Here is a 21,786-nt window from a genome sequence, read left to right as displayed (position 1 = left end):
TGGCCCTAGAAAGGCCCACTAGCTATTTTTATAGCCCCCTCCCCCCCCCCCCCCAATATCGGAAACAACAAATAAAACCATACGGTTTTGACAGGCATGAGCACAGGCGACACTATATGTACAGATGTTTATTTATTTATTTATTTGCTTACTTATTTATTTAACACGAGTTTATTCAGAAATAACATCCGTTGTTTTCATATTGCAAGTGACGCCGCGCTGACTCATTAATCTTTGGCTCTTTCATACAGTGCACGTCTACAATTTAGTTTTATTAGGTTTTTGCATTTTTCAAAAACCTCAAGGTACTAAACACTGGAATGCATGCGCATTTATTCTACCGTAGCCTCCAACCATGACCTCCGAGATCTCACCATGTCCTTACGCTGTACAAATTACGTCGTTACGTGCTTTCTGCTCCAGGTGGCGTAGGCCTTTCAATCGCAACCATGCGCCCGGCCGCAATACCAGTCGCAGGCGGACGTTTGAGATGTTACGTCGATCGAGCGTTCTCTCACTCGTTCTCTCACTCACGCGTTTACGTGGAGGTGCTTCCACGTTCTCATTGCGCTGATGTGTCGTGTGTTGTTCTCGAAATAGTGTTGCGTGTTCTAAAACACGACACATGGCATTGGGAAGGTTCATCTCGCAATCGTGCCGTATAAAACAGGGTGCTTAGAGGTACACGTGTCAGTCTGCTTTTGATGGCCACCTAGCGAGTGTCAACAGCGGAAGAGAAGTACGCACAAGCAGAAGCGTTAAAACATTTCATCGCCTGCGTTGTGTGACCGAAGCTTCGAAATAGCGCTAGATTCCCGCAATTCGTGGGATCTCAGTTATCTTTACAATACTTAAAAAACGAAAACTACAGTTAATAAAGAAATGAGCAGTAGAAGCAACTGGGCATTGACAGCCATTTTATGCATATCAATATTGTAAGCTAAAAAAAGTAACTATTCATAATATTCTTACATGGAATTCTTCAGAGACATGCACCCAACCAGAGCTCTTGCGTCAAAATAAAGTTCGGGAATGGAATAGGGTGCTTAGCTTAGCGGTTACCATCAGCATTAACACGGTGATCATTACAGAGGTACTTTCACTTACGGCTAAAGACAATCTGCTGCCCGACACAGGGAGGTGCTGTGAATAGTTATTGTAGTGAATACCGACGAGAATAAGTAAGGAACAGCCTAAGTGTGACCTGATAGAAATTCAGACATCCGCGCCCATCTTACACGGACTTTCCCACACGTCAGAAGAGCGACTTCAAAGACTTTTAGCTAGAGGACTACGCCTATGCCTAGGAGTTCCACGAGCGACTTCTAGTTCTCTTGTAATAGCTGAGGCTCGCCAATCACCATTTCCAGTTATGCGAACTACAGAAACATGCCGGCATTATTTCCGTCTTCAAACCCAGCATAAAAAAGATCCATTGGCTCTAGACATAATGAAACGAGATAGAAGTTATGTTCATGTAGAAATTCAAGAAAATCTTCACATATTGCCAAGAAATGAATTTTGGAACTCAGACATCGAATATCCTCCATGGCTGCTTACAGTTCCAAAAATCGAATTGTCAGTAGATGGGATATTCAGCAAAAGAGACAAGTTCATTCGAGCTGCTCAACAACTAGCGCTGTACCAGATATATATGCGGTATTCAGGATACACAAGCGTCTATACAGATGGCTCCAGTACAGCAACCTCTTCAACTTCATCATTCATTATACCGCACCTCAACAAACAAGAATCATTTAAGTTATCTCGTGCGACTTCGTCCACAACGGCTGAACTGTTCGCAATCCTATGTGCGATAAAATTTATATTGTCAGTAAGAGATGCGCAAAAATGGGTAATTTTCAGCGATTCACCGGCGGCTCTAACATCACTCAGCAACACAAAGGGGAAAACATTCAGTGACAGTATAATATATGAAACACTTAAAAACCTCACAAAGGCAAGCGAAGCGAAACATTCAATAGCATTCCAGTGGATACCAGGGCATTGCGACGTTCCTGGCAACACAGCAGCCGATGAAGCAGCACGACAAGCGCACCTCAAAGATGATACGGCTCCGCTCCCAATATCAAAGGATGAATTACGCTGCATTATAAGGACAACGTCTCTCAAAATGTCTAGAAACACTTGGTTTGACCAGAATTCTAAGAGCTCGCACTTATATCACATTGATCCATTTATAGAATTCAAATTTCCATTGTCATTAGATAGAACTATGGAAACCCTTATTCATCGATTTAGGCTAGGCACTGCCTACACAAAGCATTTCTTACACAGAATTGGCCGTGCGGAAACCCCCGAATGTGATTGTGGATTTGTAGACGAAGGTATATATCACCTCCTTCTAGATTGCCCACATCACGACACACCAAGAAGCCGACTTAAATCAGCGCTAATTAAATTAGACCGCAGACCTTTCAGTTTAAGGAAACTTTTGGGCCCTTGGCAAACAACGGACTTACAGAAGAGTGCTTTAAAAGCACTAAAGACGTTTCTTGAAGACAGCGGCATTGCTGGACGTTATTAGCGCTTTCATTGTTCCCTTCATTTCATTGTCACTGTATATATCCATCTGTTTGTGAATTATGTTACGTTGACTGTTCTGTTGTGACTGTATGTGATAAAGCATTTACACGATGTATGTACCACCCGCTAACTAGACAATGTGTTATTAGGCGACAATATCTTTTGTACTTTTGAGACTTTCATTTACATAAGTGTGGAGACATTTACATTGTATATTGTATGTACCATGTATTCCTTACGTCATAGTCTTCCTGTGGAAACGTTGCGTGATAAGTCCTGATGCTTGTGTGAAAAGACTATTTGATATGTAACCTTGAACCCTGTACGATGTATGACGGAACCACTCAAGAGATGAGGAGTAGCCGGCGCCTTAAACTGTGCGCCAACACCTCCTTATATCATATCAATTAAAAAAAAAAACAGCCTAAGTGTTGTGAAAAGCCTGCATTTTGTTGTGCATTAATATTTATTTTGTTTTGAATGGGGTGCCAAACGCTTGCACGTAAGCTGTGGTTTGTTGGTAGGCTTCAAAGACCTCATCCCGGCCATGGCGGCCGCATTTCGATGGGGGCGAAATGCGAAAACACCCGTGTACTTAGATTTAGGTGCACGTTAAAGAACCCCAGGTGGTCAAAATTTCCGGAGTCCCCCACTTCAGCGTGCCTCATAATCAGAAAGTGGTTTTGGCACGTAAAACCCCATAATTTAATTTTTTCTCAAAGACCTCAATGCACGTATGAACTCATCCTATGGTTTAGACGCACGCGAAGCAAACTAACCTATTGAGGGCTGACTTATCATAGAGTATTTAATGGAAACGACTGAAGAACAGCGCGTCGATTGCACCATAAATTTCAAATTTCATTAATAGTCTTCAATTAGCATATAAAGACAGACTGGCGAAATGCAAATATCTTAGGTGCATTAGGGAGAAGGGTGCACTCTATCTAGCAATAACTATTTTATTTCATTGTTATCGTCTTAGAATAGTTCAAATGTTCTTTTATTCCTGAGTCATCGTTATACGTATCAATGAAAACGCTGTGCAAATTGACGTTTGTACATGTAATTTGACTTACAGGTGACGAGGTTTTTTATCCGTCGATACAACCATTTTCAACGCAAGTGATGACCTAGACGTGTTTTGCGTGACACGTCTTCACAGAATTGCCTTTTTAATGTGTTCATTGATTTACCTTCCGCTATCGGTCGTATGGCTTCCGAATTGGTGTAATACATTTGCTTTTTTTCCCTTACGCTGGTGAGCTCAGCAGCTGGCTGAAGGTCGAGAGGTCCAACTGGCTTCCATCAACTATTCGTTCACTGAAAACTGAGAGGCGCCCGACAGCTTAGTGATGCCGAAGCGTCAAAGCGGTTATTGCAAACATTCGCCCCTCCTGCCTACGTACACTAGAAAGCTTAGAAGTTCAGGCACTGAGAACCTGTCTTGGTCTGCCACGCTGCACTTCGACAAAGGGCGCGATTTCGGAAGCACGTGGACCTCCTATAGACGCTTATCTCTCATGCGAAACCTTTAAGGGTATATCTTCGACTATTAACCCGCCATGAACGTCACTCTCTGTCGGCCATTCGCATTCTACGTATAGACAGCACTTTCTCGGCATACCTTTCACGTCAAGAGAGCGCCCTTCCCTCAGGCTTTACTACGGCAAAAGCTGCTGACATACCAGCGCGGACTTTGTCAAGACCTGTGGTAAATCTATCCATTCCCGGAGTCAGGAAAAAATTACCTATACCTTCATGTGGACTTAAACAACTTACTTTAACCCATATAACGGAAGAATATGCCGCTTCCATACATATATTTACTTACGGGTCGGTGTCAACAACCACTTCAACCTCGGCATTCGTAATACCGAATATGAAGATCAGTAAGCGCTTCAATCTCGACCACCAAACTACCTCAACGGCCGCAGAGATTGTTGCCATTCGGGAGGCAATGCGGTATATATCGATGGAGCCGCTTCAGACTAGGACTATATTTTGCGATTCTCTCCCCAGTGTAGGGTAGCCAACCGGATCTTTTTCTCTGGTTAACCTCCTTGCCTTTCCCCTTTCCTCTCTCTCTCTCTCTCTCCAACCAGCACTTCAAGTGATCGATTCTGCCCTTAGACGAGGACCTTACTATTTCCTTGCTCAAGAGATCATCGAATCACACGATGTCGCCCTAAGAGCTGGTCCTTGCATAAAATTTCAGTGGATTCCGGGACACTGTGGCTTACATGGAAATGAGCTCGCCGACGCGGAGGCAAAGATGGCTCACATTAATGCCACGCCCAGTGTCAATCCCATTTTCCCGGACAGACACTAATGCCCTAGTGTACAGACTTCTGCGCGTTAATACCGCAGTATATTGGACCTCGCTAGGTAATCGTCATCGCCACCTTCCCGAACTCGACCTAGAGATGAGAATACGCATACCACCGAACATGAAAAGGTGCAATGCAAGCTTGCTGCACAGATTACGATTAGGTGTGACCTTCACGCGGCGCTGCCTACATCTCATCAGCCGGGCGGGCATACGTTAAAGTGGGGCAAAAAAATTAATAAATAAAACTGTAGAAAAATGAGATAAATAATAAAAAAATAATAAACAAGAGGCCTCTCCCGTGTCACTAAGTATAACGGGATAGTAAGAGAAAAAAAAAGAATGAAGGAAAAGATAGAGAGAAGAAAAAAAAAGCGAGGGACTGTCCGAATTGGGAGAAATGCGGTATTCCTGAGACGATAGAACACCTCTCGTGCATCTGCCCGCGATTTGATGTACAGAGAAAATAGCTGACACACATCTTGTCAAAATTTGCCGTTGGACCATTAACAGAAAAGATTATATTGGGACCTTCGCCTGATACTTGTCATTAGCCTGATAGTCTGGAGTCTCTCAACAAATTTTTGTATGAGAACGAACGGGACAAGAGACTTTGAAGAGTCATGGAGTGCACAACTTTCTCACCACCCTCTTCATACTTATAACCAACGTCTTCTCTATTCTTTTTACACCCTTTCCCTTTCCCCCATCGTCGAGTAGAAGGCCAGAGCATTGATTCAGGCCGACCTCTCAGCTGTTCTATCACAATAAATACCTCTCTCCCTGGACGTCAAACCCCGCATTGTATTATAACCGAACACTTTTGGCACTGTGCACTGGAAGTATAGCACTGCTTTATGTATATTTCTCACATGCAGGATAGCAGGGAAAAAAAGCGTTAACGATCTGTGTTGATTTTGTGTTGACACATACATATCGCGAAAACAAACGCACTGTACAAAGTGACGATAATTAAATCACAGCATTCCAATATTGAAAGTGCAGAATGTAAATTCAACAAAACGCACACGGGGACATAACGTCCTACTGATCGACGAATCTTATTTTGAAGCGTTGAATTACCATAAATGTTCATGTTCGCCTTCATTTAAGACAATTGCAATTATTTCATTACCTTCAAAAAAACTGACCTGATGCTAAGGGTTGCTTAGGCAGAAAATTACTGTATTAGAAGACATTTGACCTTAGAGACATGTGCTGAGAAATGAGCAGAAATATTGCAGGCAAAAGAAAAACAAAGGAAAAAGAAGAGCGCGATACACGCGCATTTTCTTCGCACAAGCACTTTTTTTCTTCTTCTCACGACTTGCTCCGCGCCGTCGACGTAATGATGCGAGGCTAGCTGTGCTTTCGCAATGTTTGAACAGTGAAAATAATTGCTCGAGTTTGATCCAGATCGGAGGGTGCAGGTGTCCTTCGACACCAAGCACCTGTGGCAAACCATCGCCGTAAACTCTACACGCAGTTTGACGCGCGCGCAAGATCATGCATCCGCCGTGCAGCGAAAGGGAGGACAGCTCTATGTACCCTTGGCTGTTGTGAATTATTGCTGTAGGTGGCGTCCGCGACTTGATTCCGCCGCGCACCCACCCGGCTTTGTGGTTGTCTGTACGCTTAACATGGAAGCCAGCACTTCGTGGTATTTATCATTGCGTTTGTCTACGTCACGCTAAAACAGACTGAGTTTAGGAGTGAATGCACTTCATACCCCAGCAACTGGCTTTTATGTGCCGATTACGGAACCGTATGTTCACAGTGTAATGGATGTTTTATTTGACAGAACGTTTCTGCGATGATTCGTGACGAGATCATAAAGATGCCTGGGCTGCTGGATGATTTCAGACGTTTTACGAAGGTGGAAAACAATACTTCGTGCACTAGTTTTCAAGGCATCACACTTTCTAATACATTCCTGTCCAAGCACCGCTCCTTGATTCCGGAATGTGCAAAAATTAAGTAAAAAAAGGAGGGCAACGGTGAAGCAGTGAGTGTAAACTGTAGACAACAAACAGCACGAACAGTTACTTAAGCTGTGCTCGTGGAAACGTCGCAGTCGGTTATACGACGTGCGCAGGCGGGGACAAAATAGTACTGGTTCTGCGAGCGCGTGCCAAACTGCATTCTCGCGCCTTTTAACGTAGCAAGAGCGTGCTGCAGAATCATGATGATTGCAGAAGATTATGGCAGGAGAACGATAACTACGAGATTTCGGCCGCTGTGACCGTGCGACAATGCACTGTACGCTCCGCCGGCCGAATAGGACAGCGCTCTCCTAGCGGAATATTCTGAAATCGTCACGATTACGATAGCACACTGGTGAGAAATGGACCTATGTGCGAGCACGTGAGCATGAAAGGTCGCGCATGCATGCACAATGCCGTGTCTCCACACAGGGCGCTTGCTACGTTAAAGGACGCGAGAGTGCAGTTTGGCGCGCGCTCGCAGAACCTGTATTATTTTGTCCCCGCCTGTACAATTAGGACTGAAAGAAGCAGAAATTGCTGTCGATCCTTTGCTTGTTCTTTTTTTTCATCTTGCAGGTTTATACTGGTGTCACGCGTTAAAAATATTCGTATTTGCTTCAGCAGAACGAACTGTTCCCGTTGAACGAGTTATGAGTGGAGATAGACTTGCAATCTGTCAATGTAAAGAGAGGTGCCTTTGACGACATGTCCGCGTTGCGTGATGACAGACAGTTTTTATTACACAAAATACAGAAACGGACAATAATGGCGATAACAGGAGAAACACACAATGGAGCGGCTTTAAAATGAGAATTTGAAGTCAATTTTGATGGGGAATTTAGCGCACACAACGTACAGCAACAGCACTTTGTGGAGTCTTTACACTCCGTTTTATAATCCACAGTGTATCAAAGTGACATTTTTTTTTCGGACGTGATTAAAGCATCCAAGGATGCACCACTGTTAAAGACACGCGGAATGTAAAGCGTACAAACGCGACACAAAATCACCCGTACAAAATAGTCCACGTAACATTCATTAAGCGCGAGTGCATTAGTCCCTTTTTAAGTTCAGCTGCACCACGATGGGCACGTTGTATCACATTATACCAGTTGTTCGATAGCAGTTAATTCATTTCACACAGATCTATTTCGACTACTGGTCCTTGCCTGCAGAATCATTTCATGCATGTCTCTAAAACAACGTTCACACACACACACGCATAAAAAAAAAACAGGAGCAAATTGTCTTTCACTCAATCGTGAGGTAAAACCAGGACTAGCGTCAACATGATACAAAAACCGAGAAGCACGGCCAGCAGCTGCAGCACGCCACTCAACTGGCTGTTCTTGTCCCTCTGCAGGACCTCGAAGAACGTCACGTACAAGAGGGTGCCCGTTGCTACGCCATTGAGACCGGCAACCACGGGCGAGTCCTCGAGCCTGTTCTTGGTCACGGCTCCAATGAGCGCGCCGAGCGGCGACATGACCGAGAAGATCGCAATGTAGATGAGGATGGTTCGCGCCTTCATGCGACTCGCGGTCATGTCGAAGCCCACGACGAACGCGATGACGAACTTGTGGATGGAGATGGCGAGGAACATGATCCAGGTGGCCTGGTCCGTCGACTGCAGGCCCAGCGAGAGGCCCTCGAAGATTGAGTGAAACGAGAGGGCCACCACGATCAGAACGCTGCCGAGAGAGATGCGCTGCGGGCCGGGCTCGTCGTCGGCCACCGCATCCGCAGGGAAGGCCTGCTTGTCCTCCACGCCGTTCTCTTGCGTCGGAGGAAGCGGCGGCGGTGGTGGTGGTTGCTCCGCATCGTGACTAAGTTGTAACGAGACAAAAAGGAAAAACGAGGACCACAGTTTGCCCCCAGAGACTGGAGCACAAGCGTTACACTGAGACTGATTTACCGGACAGCGCACTTATCTCCCCTTAAATATAATGAGGTGTGGCATCGTCCATCAGAAAACGTGCCGACGAATATTCGACACAAAATTCTCGACGAATACGGCGCAAGGTACGGTTTACATGATTTACCGATAGGATGAATAAGCGAAGGCAGCTAGAAACAAGGCTGCCTGCCAATGTCAAAGGTACACTCGCCCACGAAATATTGCGAGGCGCGCGAGCGCGTGGCGAAATAGTGTTCCTGTATATGCTCTCGCAGGGAGCAGAGTTGCGCGTAACTTTTCCGGCGCCGCTCGCACCGCTGTTCGCCGAGCGCTATCACGTGGCGCGAAACGACGTCAAATATTCAACAGCGCAACTGCGAAGCCAACTTTACGGCACGATGCCCACTCGTCGTTTCCGTCAGTGCCATCGACAGTGGCGCAGCAAAGGGGGGGCTGTGGGTTCCGGGTGCACGGGGCCATTAGACGGGGGGGTGGGGGGTGGAGGTGTCAAATACGTCTGAAGACACCCGAAAATTGTCGATATCCTCGCCTTCCTCGAGTACATCCGGGGGGGGGAGGGGGTGACAGAAGAGTTATCGGCCTCAGGTGCCAGACGACCTAGCTACGCCACTGGCCATCGATATTGCAATCAGTGGACCGTAGAGCGTGCGTTGCGTTCGTTGGCTCCGGGCTGTAGGTACTGTATTCGACGGTATTCCGTCAAGGACTTTGGTGAAGTAATACAAAACACAGCATATTGACACCTGTATTCCAGTGCGGAGGCGCGCAGCGCACCAAACTGCACAAACCGCACGGAAGCTGGCAAAGCTTTACGCGGTGCCGCGGGGACGGACAGACGTGCGCCGGCGACTGGTGTGGCTATTGCGTATCAGCCGAGAGCGGCCGGCTCCGAAAGGGACCAGGATAAGCGAGATCCGTACGCCTTGTTTACAGAGGTGAGTTTGCCTTGTTTACAGTAAAGCAACATGTATCTCGAGTAACGCCCCCGCGAACGCTGACATGCGTAGGGGTGCCATGAAAGGTTGTACGATTTTTGGCGTATACGTGAAGCACGACGCAGACGCGGGACAAAAATTAACGACACGTTTGTGTCGCGCTGCAATTGTACGCCAAGAACGCTAACTTACCGACTTGCCCAATTCGCTGTGTTGCCTATATACGAATGTTTTGACTATGCGGCTCTAACACAGTTTTCAGAACAAAGTATATACTAGCGGATTCAATTTGCACGCTGCACCCTGGTTTTTCTGTCCTCTGTTGGTTTTAAATTTTTTGTCGGCGTTCTGATTTTTTAAGTAACGTTGATTGATGTGCTAGTGTTCATTGTTTTGTAGTAAGCGAAAACCTCCCGCGCTCCCGCTTATGAGGCAGCTGTGATAGCTTCAGCATTTACCGCCCGCAATACCTTCCTTGTTTGATCGGCCTTAGTTGACGTAAGCATTGTAAAATTATGCCTGTATGCTTAATAATCCCTGTGTTATAGTAAATTGACCCGAATAATATTAATATATCAAGAAAAATGTGTTATACTATAGTCGGCAATGTGTGAATAACTACTTTGGAAGTTTGCCATGTTTATGTGATTAGTGCAATACAAATAGCCGGTTGTTATTCTTATTAGCTTGTTTCCTGTCCAGTTACATTGAATTATGTCCCCCAAGGCTTCAAGAACCAGCACTCTTGCCCTTCTGCCCGCAGCCATTGGTCATCCATTCTCTTGTACGAAATAAATTTGATCTAGAGGCTCGTCCATCTTGAATCGTTTTCCACTTCAAGATTTACTGCTACGAAGCAGCTGGTTAGTATGTGGTATGAATGGAACCGTAATAGTAAGCTTTGTATAAAATTTGTGCATATGAACATTTGAAATGCGTTTAAATCTGCTGCAACGGATATACCGAAAACATGCAGCTGCTGTGAAACGAGGTCAGCGATAAATGATTTTGTTAACGGTCCCTGGCATAACTGCAGGCATGATAGTTCGCTTGGCAACGATCATTAATCGGCTGGTTTCGGCAGCCAAAATGCGCTCGCATAATTGTTCACCTTACGTGTGCGAAGTCTTCTTTAAACGCCCTTTAAGATATTTCTTGCTTTCCGGCCTCGGCGAGAAAACTTCATATGCATGCTGGAAAACATTGCACCGCTTTTTGTTGCAAGGTACAGCGCGTGTGCACGTGAACTTTTGAGCTGTTCGAGCCAAGGGCCTAGTCAGACTTATTTCGGGGGATCGAGGGGGTCCCACCTCCTGTATGTACGTTCGCGGGTGTGTTTGTATGTGTGTGTATATATGTACGTACAAAATTTCGGGGGGCTGGAACCCTACCCCATTCAGGCTACGCCAATCAATGGTTAGAGCGCAGCCTGCATTAGGAAGTGCCATCTTGCTGAGCGCTTGCGGAAAATTGGCGCATGTAGCTCGCGAATAGACTGTACTACTCACGACTAGACTGTACTACTCACGACCAGCTGACAAAAAAACGCAAAGGGTAAACCGTGCGGCATTTGCGTCCTGCGCGCTCGAAGAATGGCTTCACTGCATAGCTGCGACATACTGGAGGACCCATGCCCAACTCTGCTCCCTGTGGGAGCATATACAGGGACACTATGGCGAAATAAAGCCTCTAAACCATGCCCCTAAATGATGGTGAAACGGCCTTCCGCGCGTTCAAGCGGCTTATCTCTGCTGTCGAGACAGACGCATGCGCGTCGCTCCGGGAGGCAAACGTGCATGTTTCCACGCTTCCTCCTTCCGCGCCGGCGATAGCCGAGTGCAGCCGCGAGGTGGCCCTCTTGCGATTGGCGCTGTGGCGGCTTCGACGGGCAAAACTTCGTTTATATAAGGAAATCAAGAGTTCATTTTCAGAACTCGTAAAAAGAATTCGTAAAAAAAGAAACAACGAAGATTCGCCACGAGAAACGTCACCGGGCCCTATGCGTCCGCACTCGTGACTCGACAAAAAGCGGCCCCAGCGGCGCTCGCAAGCTCACGCTTCACACAACCTAGCTCGTCACATAATATAGCTTCACGCTCGTCAAAGCCGCCACAGCGCGTATCGCAAGAGGGGCACGTCGCGGCTACATTCCAATATTGCCGGCGCGCAAGGAGGAATCGCGGAAACATGCGAGCATGCAGTCCCGGAGGGACGCGCATGCGCCGGTCTCGACAACAGGGGTGCGCCGCTAGAACTCGCGGGGGGCCGTTTCGCCCCGCGCGCCCCGCTATATTTTATGGGCGAGCGCACGTCGCACCTAATTTTTCAGATGGTCGAATGTTGTATAGGACCACGCTTGTGGTCATTATGTGAAAGTAAGTAATATCAATTGTCAATCAACTGAATCTATGTTTGATGCTGTTAATGTACTGACTTCGAAAAGGTATCGCGATGAGGTTGATTGATGTTCCTTACAAATTCGTTACAGATCTTTTTCTGGCTGAATGCGCGACCGTCTGCTAAGCAGAAATACAGCACAATGTTCATGCCCACCTGCAGTTCATTACAGCGGCTCTGTGTGAATGACCGTGGTCGGACGGGTGATGGCTGTGACCTAGGCAGGCGTGGACGATCTCTTCCAGCGCGTAGACGGCGAGGAAGCCCACACAGACGACTCCTTCAGTGACGGGAAAGTCGGTCGTCAACTTCTCGAATCCTTCGCGCACTTCGGGCAGAAGGTGCAGGAAGCTTGTGGCGAACAGTACGCCGCCTCCGATGCAGACGAGAAACGCGAATGCCTTGTCGCCCCACCTCGCCATGCTAAGTCTCTTGACGAGCCAGATGGGAAGCAGCCCTGACAGCAGCGTTCCGAACAAGAGCAACAGCGGGGCCGCGACTTGGGACCACTGAAATGCCATCTTTCACCGACTTCTCGAGTCCCTGGCGGGTTCGGGCTTGTAGAAAGTGTGGCCTAGTGTCTTCGAGTGGTGCCCTGAGGACGGATCCGGAATTCTGAGCCAGAATGAGACACACGGCCCCCGTCAGGCACTCTTGTGTTTTCGAGGATCTGCAAAAACAGGACAAGCGTACGCGGACGTCAAGTGAGTGGTTCATAACACTGGTGGGAGTTGCATTGAGCTCTGTGATCTGCCAGGACTGACCTTGGGTTTTCTGTTCCATTACGGGTCAGGGAAACTTTGCAGTCGGACAGGAACAGGGAAGGCGTAGACGGGGGAGGCGTTTCCGGGACAACGCGAAAAACCGGCGAAGGGCATAATCGTATGGATCAGCCTCCACTTACACCAGAGCACTCACAGTGCATCAGCGTCAGCTGCGCACGAGGGGGCAGTACGGGTTTGCACCGGTCGCGCAAGTTCTTAAATATTTAAACGGAGGTGGCAGCTGACACTATACGAACCGATAAGCAGAAATAAAAGCCCTCGCTGCGTAGCATTCGAATACACTCTGTAACGCAGCCCCTCAAACACCAATTCATGTAAAAAAAAAGAAAGAAATAAAGATACAGCTCAGCCCTCAGCTGAGAGAGAGAAAGATAAACGCGGTTGGAAACGCAAGGAACCTTCAGGTGAAATATCTGTACGATACTGACGATTGTGAATGAATCAGATTAGCTGAAAAAATACTGTCAAAAAGCATGAAGCCAGATCGGTATACCGATCTGGCCCTGATGCTGTCTGACACGATTTTTTCAACTACTATACGTAGGACAAGTGCGACTCGCTTTTAAAGGAGTCACCGAGGCTGTGCGAAGAATGAGTGTCAATATGAAGTAAAATATGACCGTGGCTGCAGTCAACAGCCTCAAGTGCGTCTATTTACAAATGACATGCCTCATAAAATTACGCTTAGTAGAGAAATAACCAGCGGAGCATGCCCCGCATGAAAATGAAGAACCTTGAAACACGACTGGGTGCCATAAAATTCCGAAGGTCCATTCGCTTTACCTGTTTGTTGGCCTGGTGTCAGACGGGTTGCGCCATTATACGAGGGCAGATTTAATGCAGGCCCAAAGCTCAACACACGACTGTCTTCTGAACGGCCAGAAATCGAGAGGATATTGTTCTTAGCCTCATTACTTACGTAGTCGGCCGCTGATGCGATTGACGGGGGAGTCTGGTGCTAAGAGGCATCACCCACGAACTGACAGGCGCCTATATAAGCATTGGCAACGCATTCCATGTACCTGCTCGAAGTCACGGGCTCGGTCCCGGCCGCGGCGACATCTTGATGGGGGCGAATACCGTTGCGCCCGTACGTCAGTTTGACGTCATGGATTGCTAAGCAGTTCTTTCGCATTTCGGCTGTTATGTTTCACCAAAAGTTCTTGAAATTTGCTGTGTACAGTCTTGGGCTCTCTTAAAACACAATACTGTTGATCTTTAGCCATAAAAAATGAACTAGGCCTGTGCAGACGCCGCCAAATCTATTACGTCACGCCAAGCTGGTGCGGGAATTTCAAGGCGGCGTTGCCACCTAGCTTTCATTCTAGCCTTTTTTTTTCTGGCTTTCCAAGCGTCTTTTCACGGTAAGGGTGACTTTTATGGTATTGTGGAAGGGTAATGTACTAACACATTTCAAATTATTTCTATCTTTAATGTCTACCTCTGGGAGTCTACAAACCTTCTGATAAACAAAACATACTATACTCTGACCACGCCCCGCATTACATGACGATGCCATACATTTTTTTGTGTGTGTGTTTTCGGCTTGGCAACGACAGAGGACCGGCAGAATTTGATAGCGGCAGCGAAATGGGTCAGATATCTTCCTTTCCAACAAAAAGCAAATCGTGACACAGAGGCCCCATCACTGTCGCGGCTGGAACGCTTTGAGGTGGCGATTCATAAACGTGACGTCACTTAAGATTGGCAGACTGCGAGCTCTTTAAAGGGAGTAAAGAAACCGGTAAGTAAAAATAAATCAATAAATAAATAGATCCGGGTGTTTTGATTATGAGGCACCTAAATCCAAGCGCACGAGCGTTTTTGGCGTTTCAACCCCATTAAAATGTAGCCATCGCGGCAGATATCGGACCCGCGAACTCATCCGCGCCGCGCCATATCCACTGGGTTACGGCGGCGGGTAACTCTGGTAAGTAAAATATTGCACGGCATGATGCAAATATACGCCAAAATTGACGTTATGCTGCTCTTAATGGAGCTCAGTTTCTTTTTTCCTCCTGAAGTGAAATAACACATTTAAATCATCAAAGCGAAGCTTTGAAACAGCGACATACCTTGACGCTGCATGAAGCGACGAACGGGACAGCTGGAGCCTCCAACTTTGAATGCACAGGGGAGGATGAGCTCAGAGAAGACCGGGTAAAACCCGGAATGCGCATGCATCGCTCCCCCCGCGGCTAGGTTATCTCGACGCTGCTGATTAAAGCATTGTGTTGCGTTCTTCTGTTTGTTCTCACTGCGACTGCTCTCGCCTATAAAAGGAGCTGGTAAGTTCCGAGTAAACACGCCGCGCGTGCGAACTGCCTTAATGGAAACGTCCGGCTGAGGGAGCTGCGTGTAACCTGCAAGTTTGTCGTTTATCACGACAGTGTGTGATATACAGTGCGAATGGCCACAGCCTGATACAACGTATGAAATATCTTCGAAACGACACTGAAGAGCGAAATAAGCTGAGCTGCATTAGTAAATTACCGTTCTACAATGCCAAGAAAACCACTCGTATACATGCATGAGAGGAGGCTTTATAAGCCACAAAAGACGCAAAGGGGAAGGCGGCGGAGGACGACGACGTCTTGAAGTTTAGACACTAGTTCACCGTGACATCATGGTGGTTGATGCCATCTCTTTGGGTCTAGTTAGTTTTCTAAGTCGGACATGGGCTACATTGTATTCTGAAGGAACAAAAGACTGAACTTGGCGAGTATCGACAACTTTTACTGGGCCACAAAAGGCCAAAATCCCCCAAAGTACTTTGAAATTCGTGGCGCCACACTGACGTAGCGGCGCTCGGGTTTCTGAGCGAAATACCATAAATGCACGTTTAGCCTACGTTCTGCCATCTAGCAATAAACCTCTTACCGGCGAAAATGAACGCAAAATGGAGTTTTGAAGCAATGCCTTCACCGTCTAAACTAGTTTTTTTAAGACGAAGCTTCAGCTGTTACTTTCCAGATTCAGATACATGAGAAACTTAGCTGTGCTCTCCTTATGTATATGCTGAGCTTACTGATATGAAATTTTTTTTTTCGTTTAATTAAGACTGAAGTCAAATTCCTTTTCTTTTGTGTGGTTGTGCGTGCGTGCGTGCGTGCGTGCGTGCGCGTGCGTGTGCGTGCGTGTGCGTGCGTGTGCGTGCGTGTGCGTGTGTGTGCGTGTCGCACAGCTGAATGCATTCCTACGCATTTCGATCATTCGTATACCGTTCAGCCGATTTCATTGCGCATGCACGCAGTGTGTCACGTTACGTCACTGAATATAAAATTGACCAAACGGCGGGCTTTCCCACAGGAGATCAGAGCGCATTCACAGACGAGTAAGCCTGAAAGCAGCTAATGTGTGACACATGGTCAAGTCTTTATTGAGAAGCGTCGCGGGCCTTGCAAGTGAGGCGACCCAAACCGGCACGCGCCAACCAGCACGTCAACAACGACCACGGTCGAAATAAGGCGCCAGCAGCGATCAAAGAGGCTGCAGCTTCGATGAAAGTTCTTTAGGGATGTCCTAAGCCTAACGAGGTACTGATTTGGGGGAGGAGGAGGAAATAAAGAGAGAAGGCAGTGATGTTAACCAGAAATGCGTCTTGAGGGCTAGCCTACTCTGGGTGACGGGAAAGAGGGAATATGAAGGTAAGTTATGGAGGGGAAGGCAAGGGGGAGGAAAGCTACGGTCAGCTCGCGCATGCACGCGGAGCGCCTGAGCGAGCCGAAGGCGTTCACGTAAGGCAGCCGCCCTCAAGAAAGTGCCTTCATAGCTTTGTGAGAGTGGGAATTACGAATCCACGCAGGTTATCATCGCAAACTTACAAAGAAATCGCGGGAACAAAAATATGGAGCGCTGCAACGCTCTGTATATGTTTTTGTTACCGTGGTTTTTGTGTATTGGGTGCCGAAAGCCTAGCAAATGTCCTCAGCATACTTACAAGATGAGCTAAAGTTGTACGCGGCCCCTTCTTAGCTTTATAATTTACAGGTTATCGCGCCTCAATGCCGCTACTTGGATATTAGTAACGCCGTATTGAAGGGCCCGATTAGTTGTTGACCACCTAGGGTGGTTTGATCAGCCCTTAAGTCTATACTGCAGACACGGCCGGGGAATCGAATACGGTATGCTCGGCAGTAAAAAAAAAAAAAAGAAAGAAAAAGAAGAAGAAGCCCCTTAGCCGCCGGGTTACCGAGGCAACCACTTTCAGAATTTTCAAAAATACTTTTCCGGCATGGTTGACACGTACTGAACTGAACTTTCTTTTTTCGGTACTCAATATACAGTATATAGATTATATAAAGCATATATACAGTATACACAGTATATACAGTATACACGTTCGAGGACGCGTGTAACGAGTCGGTCAATGTAAGGTGAAAGAATATTACGAACGTGTTCGCAGCAAGCCGCCGTATACGAGGAGCACTAGAATTCGTAGCATACTCGAAAGCATGCAGAGCTCTCGTGACAAAAACTTTCTCTGGAACACGCCCGAAAACACTCGCGTGCGGTGACACGTTGGCGTTCGGAACTTCCAGTGCATTGACAGAACAATGTGGCACACCGCAAATCACGAAAGCGAACGAGAAGTGAACAATGGTGATTCTATAGGTAAGTAAACGAAATTTACAAATAATTCAGCATCAACTAGAAAAAAAGCGTTGCGTTAAGGAGACAATTGCACTGTGTGAGAGAACAATCGCTCAACGTAAGGAACGCCGTCTTCTGAGGAAGTACGAAAAAAAAAAAGAAAGAAAACAGCTGACGTGAGGGAACAAAATAATATTCCGGGTGCGGAGAATGGTTGGGTACTAGCGTTATTAAGATGGGAAGAATATTTCGAAAGCGCTTGCTCACCTCATTAAAGTGGTTCTTCACGAGCACTTGTCTGCTCGAGAGGGGCGTCTGTGACGGAGCCTTGGGATAGCTTTGGCGTTGAGGTACAGCTTTGACTGCCTCATGTTTACGGTGTAAGCATTAGCTATTCTATTTGTGGTGGTGGTGGTTAGCCTGGCATGCTTGGCTGGCACTTGTTCTGCATGAAAAACACTAGCGCGTCATCACCATCGTCAGCCTGGCTACGCCCACTGCAGGGAAAGGCCTCTCCCATACTTCTCCATCTACCCCGTTTGTGTACTAATTGTGGCCATGTCGTCCCTGCAAACTTCTTAATCTCATCCGCCCACATAACTTTCTGCCGACCCCTGCTACACTTCCCTTCCCTTGGAATTCAGTCTGTAACCCTTATTGACCATCGGTTATCTTCCCTCCTCATTACATGTCCTGCCCATGCCCCCCCCCCTTTCTTTTTCTTGATTTCAACTAAGATGTCCTTAACTCGCGTTTGTTCCTTCACCCAATCTGCTCTTTTCTTATCCCTTAACGTTACACCCATCATTCTTCTTTCCATAGCTCTTTGCGTCGTCCTCAATTTAAGTAGAACTCTTTTCGTAAGTCTCCAGGTTTCTGCCCCATAGGTGAGTACTGGTAAGACACAGCTATTATACACTTTTCTCTTGAGAGATAATGGCAACCTGCTGTTCATGATCTGAGAATGCCTGCCAATCGCACCCCAGCCCATTCTTATTCTTCTGATTATTTCCGTCTCATGATCCGGATCCGCCGTCACCACCTTTCCTAAGTAGATGTGTTCCCTTACCACTTCCAGTGCCTCGCTACTTATCGTAAACTGCTGTTCTCTTCCGAGACTGTTAAACATTACTTTAGTTTTCTGCAGATTAATTTTTAGACCCACGCTTCTGCTTTGCCTCTTCAGGTCAGTGAGCATGCATTGCAATTGGTCCCCTGAGTTACTAAGCAAGACACTATCATCAGTGAATCGCAAGTTACTAAGGTATTCTCCATTAACGTTTATCTCCAATTCTTCCCAATCCAGGTCTCTGAATACCTCCTGTAAACACGCTGTGAATAGCATTGGAGAGATCGTATCTCCCTGCCTGGTGAGCGTGATGAACGTGTCACCAAAATGTTAATCAACTCAGTGTCTCGGAGGAATGCAATCAACATGCCCAGAACTTCTTTTTATAGTAATTCAGGGCCGTCCAGAAAACACTAGGTGTTGAACACAAGCCTACAGAATAAAGATCTTCCACATGCGAGCTTTCCTATTCCTGCTCGTTTGTCTGCTATAGTAGGAACATTCCCTGGCCCTCACTATAACGATCTCCCCATTGCCCTAATGTAGGTTAGCCTGCCTAAAGCCGCTCAGATTAAACTCTTTGCCTTTTACTGCCCTACGATATACATTCGAAATTGAATATCCAATTGTCCACTTAAATCCCGACCATAGCAGCCCGACAACGACATCGCAAGCTTCTCTTCAGCAAGCAATGATGTCGAAGATCAAAGAGAAAAATAGAGACCTAGCACGTTTGCAACGGCTAATCTCAAATGATATCTTCGGTGACAACCATCTCGTGTGCTGAGAGATATATAAAGAGAAAAAAATGTAGAGGCTAATTAGGTGGCTGACTATTTGGTCGGCTCCCCAGGACGGAGCAAGACAATCAAGGAGCGAATGGAGTGAATACGATAAATTGTTGACTCGGAAGAAAAAGAACGAAATCTAGAAGAGGTCAGTTCATTGGGTAAGACAGCTGGACCTGGTGCATGTGAATCGGTTCAAAGACTCACGTAGATTCAGAAATGTGATCCTAAATATTGCATTCCGCGTCGCCTTCACTATGTAATATCCGAGCTGAATACATTTTCACACACTAAAGGCGACATCAGGCTTACGACTAACAACAGCTGTCGTCAGAGGTCTTATATACGCACCGCGAGGTGTGAGAAAAAGCAGAATATATCTGCAGCTCGGGCATGCAGCCTGGTATTTTGCTTTTTATCATTTCCTCTAGTGTGTGCGCACAACATGGTGTTATATATATGATTTAACTGGTTGCGGCAACAAGCTGCTCGGGAATTCAACGTTTTTCTCAGCTCCTGCTGTCCGTAAACGTTTGGCCCCGACTGTGCCGGATACTGCTGGGCTCCTAGGTGAGATCCTATCATCACTGGCGTTCCAAAATGTGAACCGTTGGTATCGTACAGTGCGCGCGATTATTTTTACTTATGACCATGATATAATTACGAGCCGTACATAAAGAAATTGAACCTATGCGCTGATAACAACAAATACGACTAACTGCTGGGAGACCGTGGGTCATTTACGCACAATCAGCTCCAGAAAACGAGTTCGAAGGGCGACCAAGCATATAAGCGGTTCATTCGGTTTACTGCAGAACTTGAAACAATGATCTCTCTAGCAGGACACAAAGATTCCGCGAATATTTGTGTGCAACGAATTACAACATATTCGTTCTTAACCAAAGTAGTACTTCAGGATTTGGAAAGAAAAAGTTGGGCCAGATTCTAACGATTTTACGGTTTAGCTATGCGCAAGCGTGTAGTCGAACCTTCACGATAGGCGCTTCGTCTAATTCTCTTTCTTCTATTAAATCCACTCGCTTCCTATAGATGCGCCGCTTTCATTTAATTGTAAAGGTGCTGCTGCTGCATTTCGATAAGCTATGCAATAGTTATTGCCGTCTTCAATCTATTCCAGCATGTACGAGTCACCTGCTGTCTAAACTTTCCAAGCAAATGCACTAGCACACCGTTACAACAGTATTATTGTCAGGATCACTCCCTCTGGAGCTGAACCTGCAGCTGTATCCTGGTACAGCCGGACATGGCGCAGCGGGACACGCATTTGACATGGACCAACTACGGCAGGCAATGATATATCTTGCTGAACGAATTTCCTGGGCCGAAGCGACGAAAGTACTTGTAAGCTACGTTTGCAGGCTTGTGAGTTCGAATGCGTTTAGTAAATAAAATTTCGTAGGGCACTTTAAAAAGCGATTTTATCCCAAAGGTTATATTTTATGAAGCGCCCAGTTATCGATATCATTGCAAGTTCACTGGCGTGCTGCTCATTAGTTGTGTAGATATTGTTTTTCTGCGCTTTCGCTAGCAGCCGAAATAACGATGCCTTGGCGACAGTAGACAATGAAATTCCGTTACAGCTACGCATATATGAAACTACTATTGTCTGCTACTACTACCTTGAAGCTATTGTCGTACACTGTTTCAAATAAAGCCCCAGGAAATGACTTCGCCACTATCATCCGCGCTGCGCGTGACAGATTGCGCCTGTGTCTCATACAGATAAGCTAGCAAACCTTGTCGCCAAATAATAGATAGATTTGAAGTAAGGCACTATATACCCTCGGCTTTAGGAGAGGCACAAAACACGTTTGTGCGTGCTACGGCTCTCGCTTATTGCGCTTTATCCTTTTGGGGGCTTTGCACGATTGCCTGTATACACTGGGTGGGTTCGTGCGTTAGAGTGGCGACCACAGACAGATCACCTATTTGCCTGTTCAGTTTCTGCGTGAAGGGAAATGGCACGGCTCACTGAGGTTTAGTGGAACTTGTTTGTACGGCTGTACGTAGAAATGGCTAAGATGTTAGTCAGTTCTAGCAGTTTTAGCTTAGCGTACGCAACGGCCTTGTGTATACGCAAGCCAGTTGTACATGAACACTGTGCATGCGTAGAAATTAACGTTATGCGTTCTGCGTACACGCGCGCATACCTTACTTGCATTGAGGTTTCTTAGCCTGTATGCGTGCTTTGTGGCCTCTTGCTACCTCAACGCAAGCTCTCGAGTGCTTGCGTTGCTGATGAGAGCGTACCAGTGGGTTCGGAAATTGGCAGGAGCTAGGGTTGGCGGTGCAAGGGGTGGCGAGGATTTGCAAACTTTGTCAACCTTCTACAGCGTCACGCTCTTGAGAGCTGTGCGCATTACGACATAAACAGAACGTGCAACTAAAAGGAACCTGACGAAGGTCGCATATACACATA

The 21,786-nt window shown here is 46.6% G+C and overlaps 1 protein-coding gene across 6 annotated transcripts in view; it reads right to left on the bottom strand.

Annotated features, from left to right (window-relative positions):
• Positions 1 to 21,786, bottom strand: part of LOC142571919 (zinc transporter ZIP1-like) — a 64,224-nt gene that overhangs the window by 10,739 nt on the left and 31,699 nt on the right. Inside the window, exons 1-3 of one of the 6 annotated variants that reach the window (XM_075680632.1) lie at positions 17,292 to 17,377; positions 12,268 to 12,781; positions 7,570 to 8,687 (exon numbers count right to left, since the gene is read on the bottom strand). The exons of 1 other annotated variant lie outside the window; for it this stretch is intronic. In XM_075680632.1, coding sequence (XP_075536747.1) covers positions 8,117 to 8,687; positions 12,268 to 12,632 — 936 coding nt within the window. In that variant the 5' untranslated portion in view covers positions 12,633 to 12,781; positions 17,292 to 17,377 and the 3' untranslated portion in view covers positions 7,570 to 8,116. Of the gene's footprint in view, positions 1 to 7,569; positions 8,688 to 12,267; positions 12,782 to 12,875; positions 13,163 to 14,971; positions 15,077 to 17,291; positions 17,378 to 21,786 lie in introns of those variants that run through there. 4 more of the 6 variants (XM_075680630.1, XM_075680633.1, XM_075680631.1 and 1 more) reach the window with 4 other exon arrangements.

This window comes from Dermacentor variabilis, chromosome 2, assembly GCF_050947875.1.
Source record: "Dermacentor variabilis isolate Ectoservices chromosome 2, ASM5094787v1, whole genome shotgun sequence".
NCBI classification, from domain to species: Eukaryota; Metazoa; Arthropoda; class Arachnida; order Ixodida; family Ixodidae; genus Dermacentor; species Dermacentor variabilis.
This window is presented reverse-complemented; position numbering and strand designations above follow the sequence as displayed.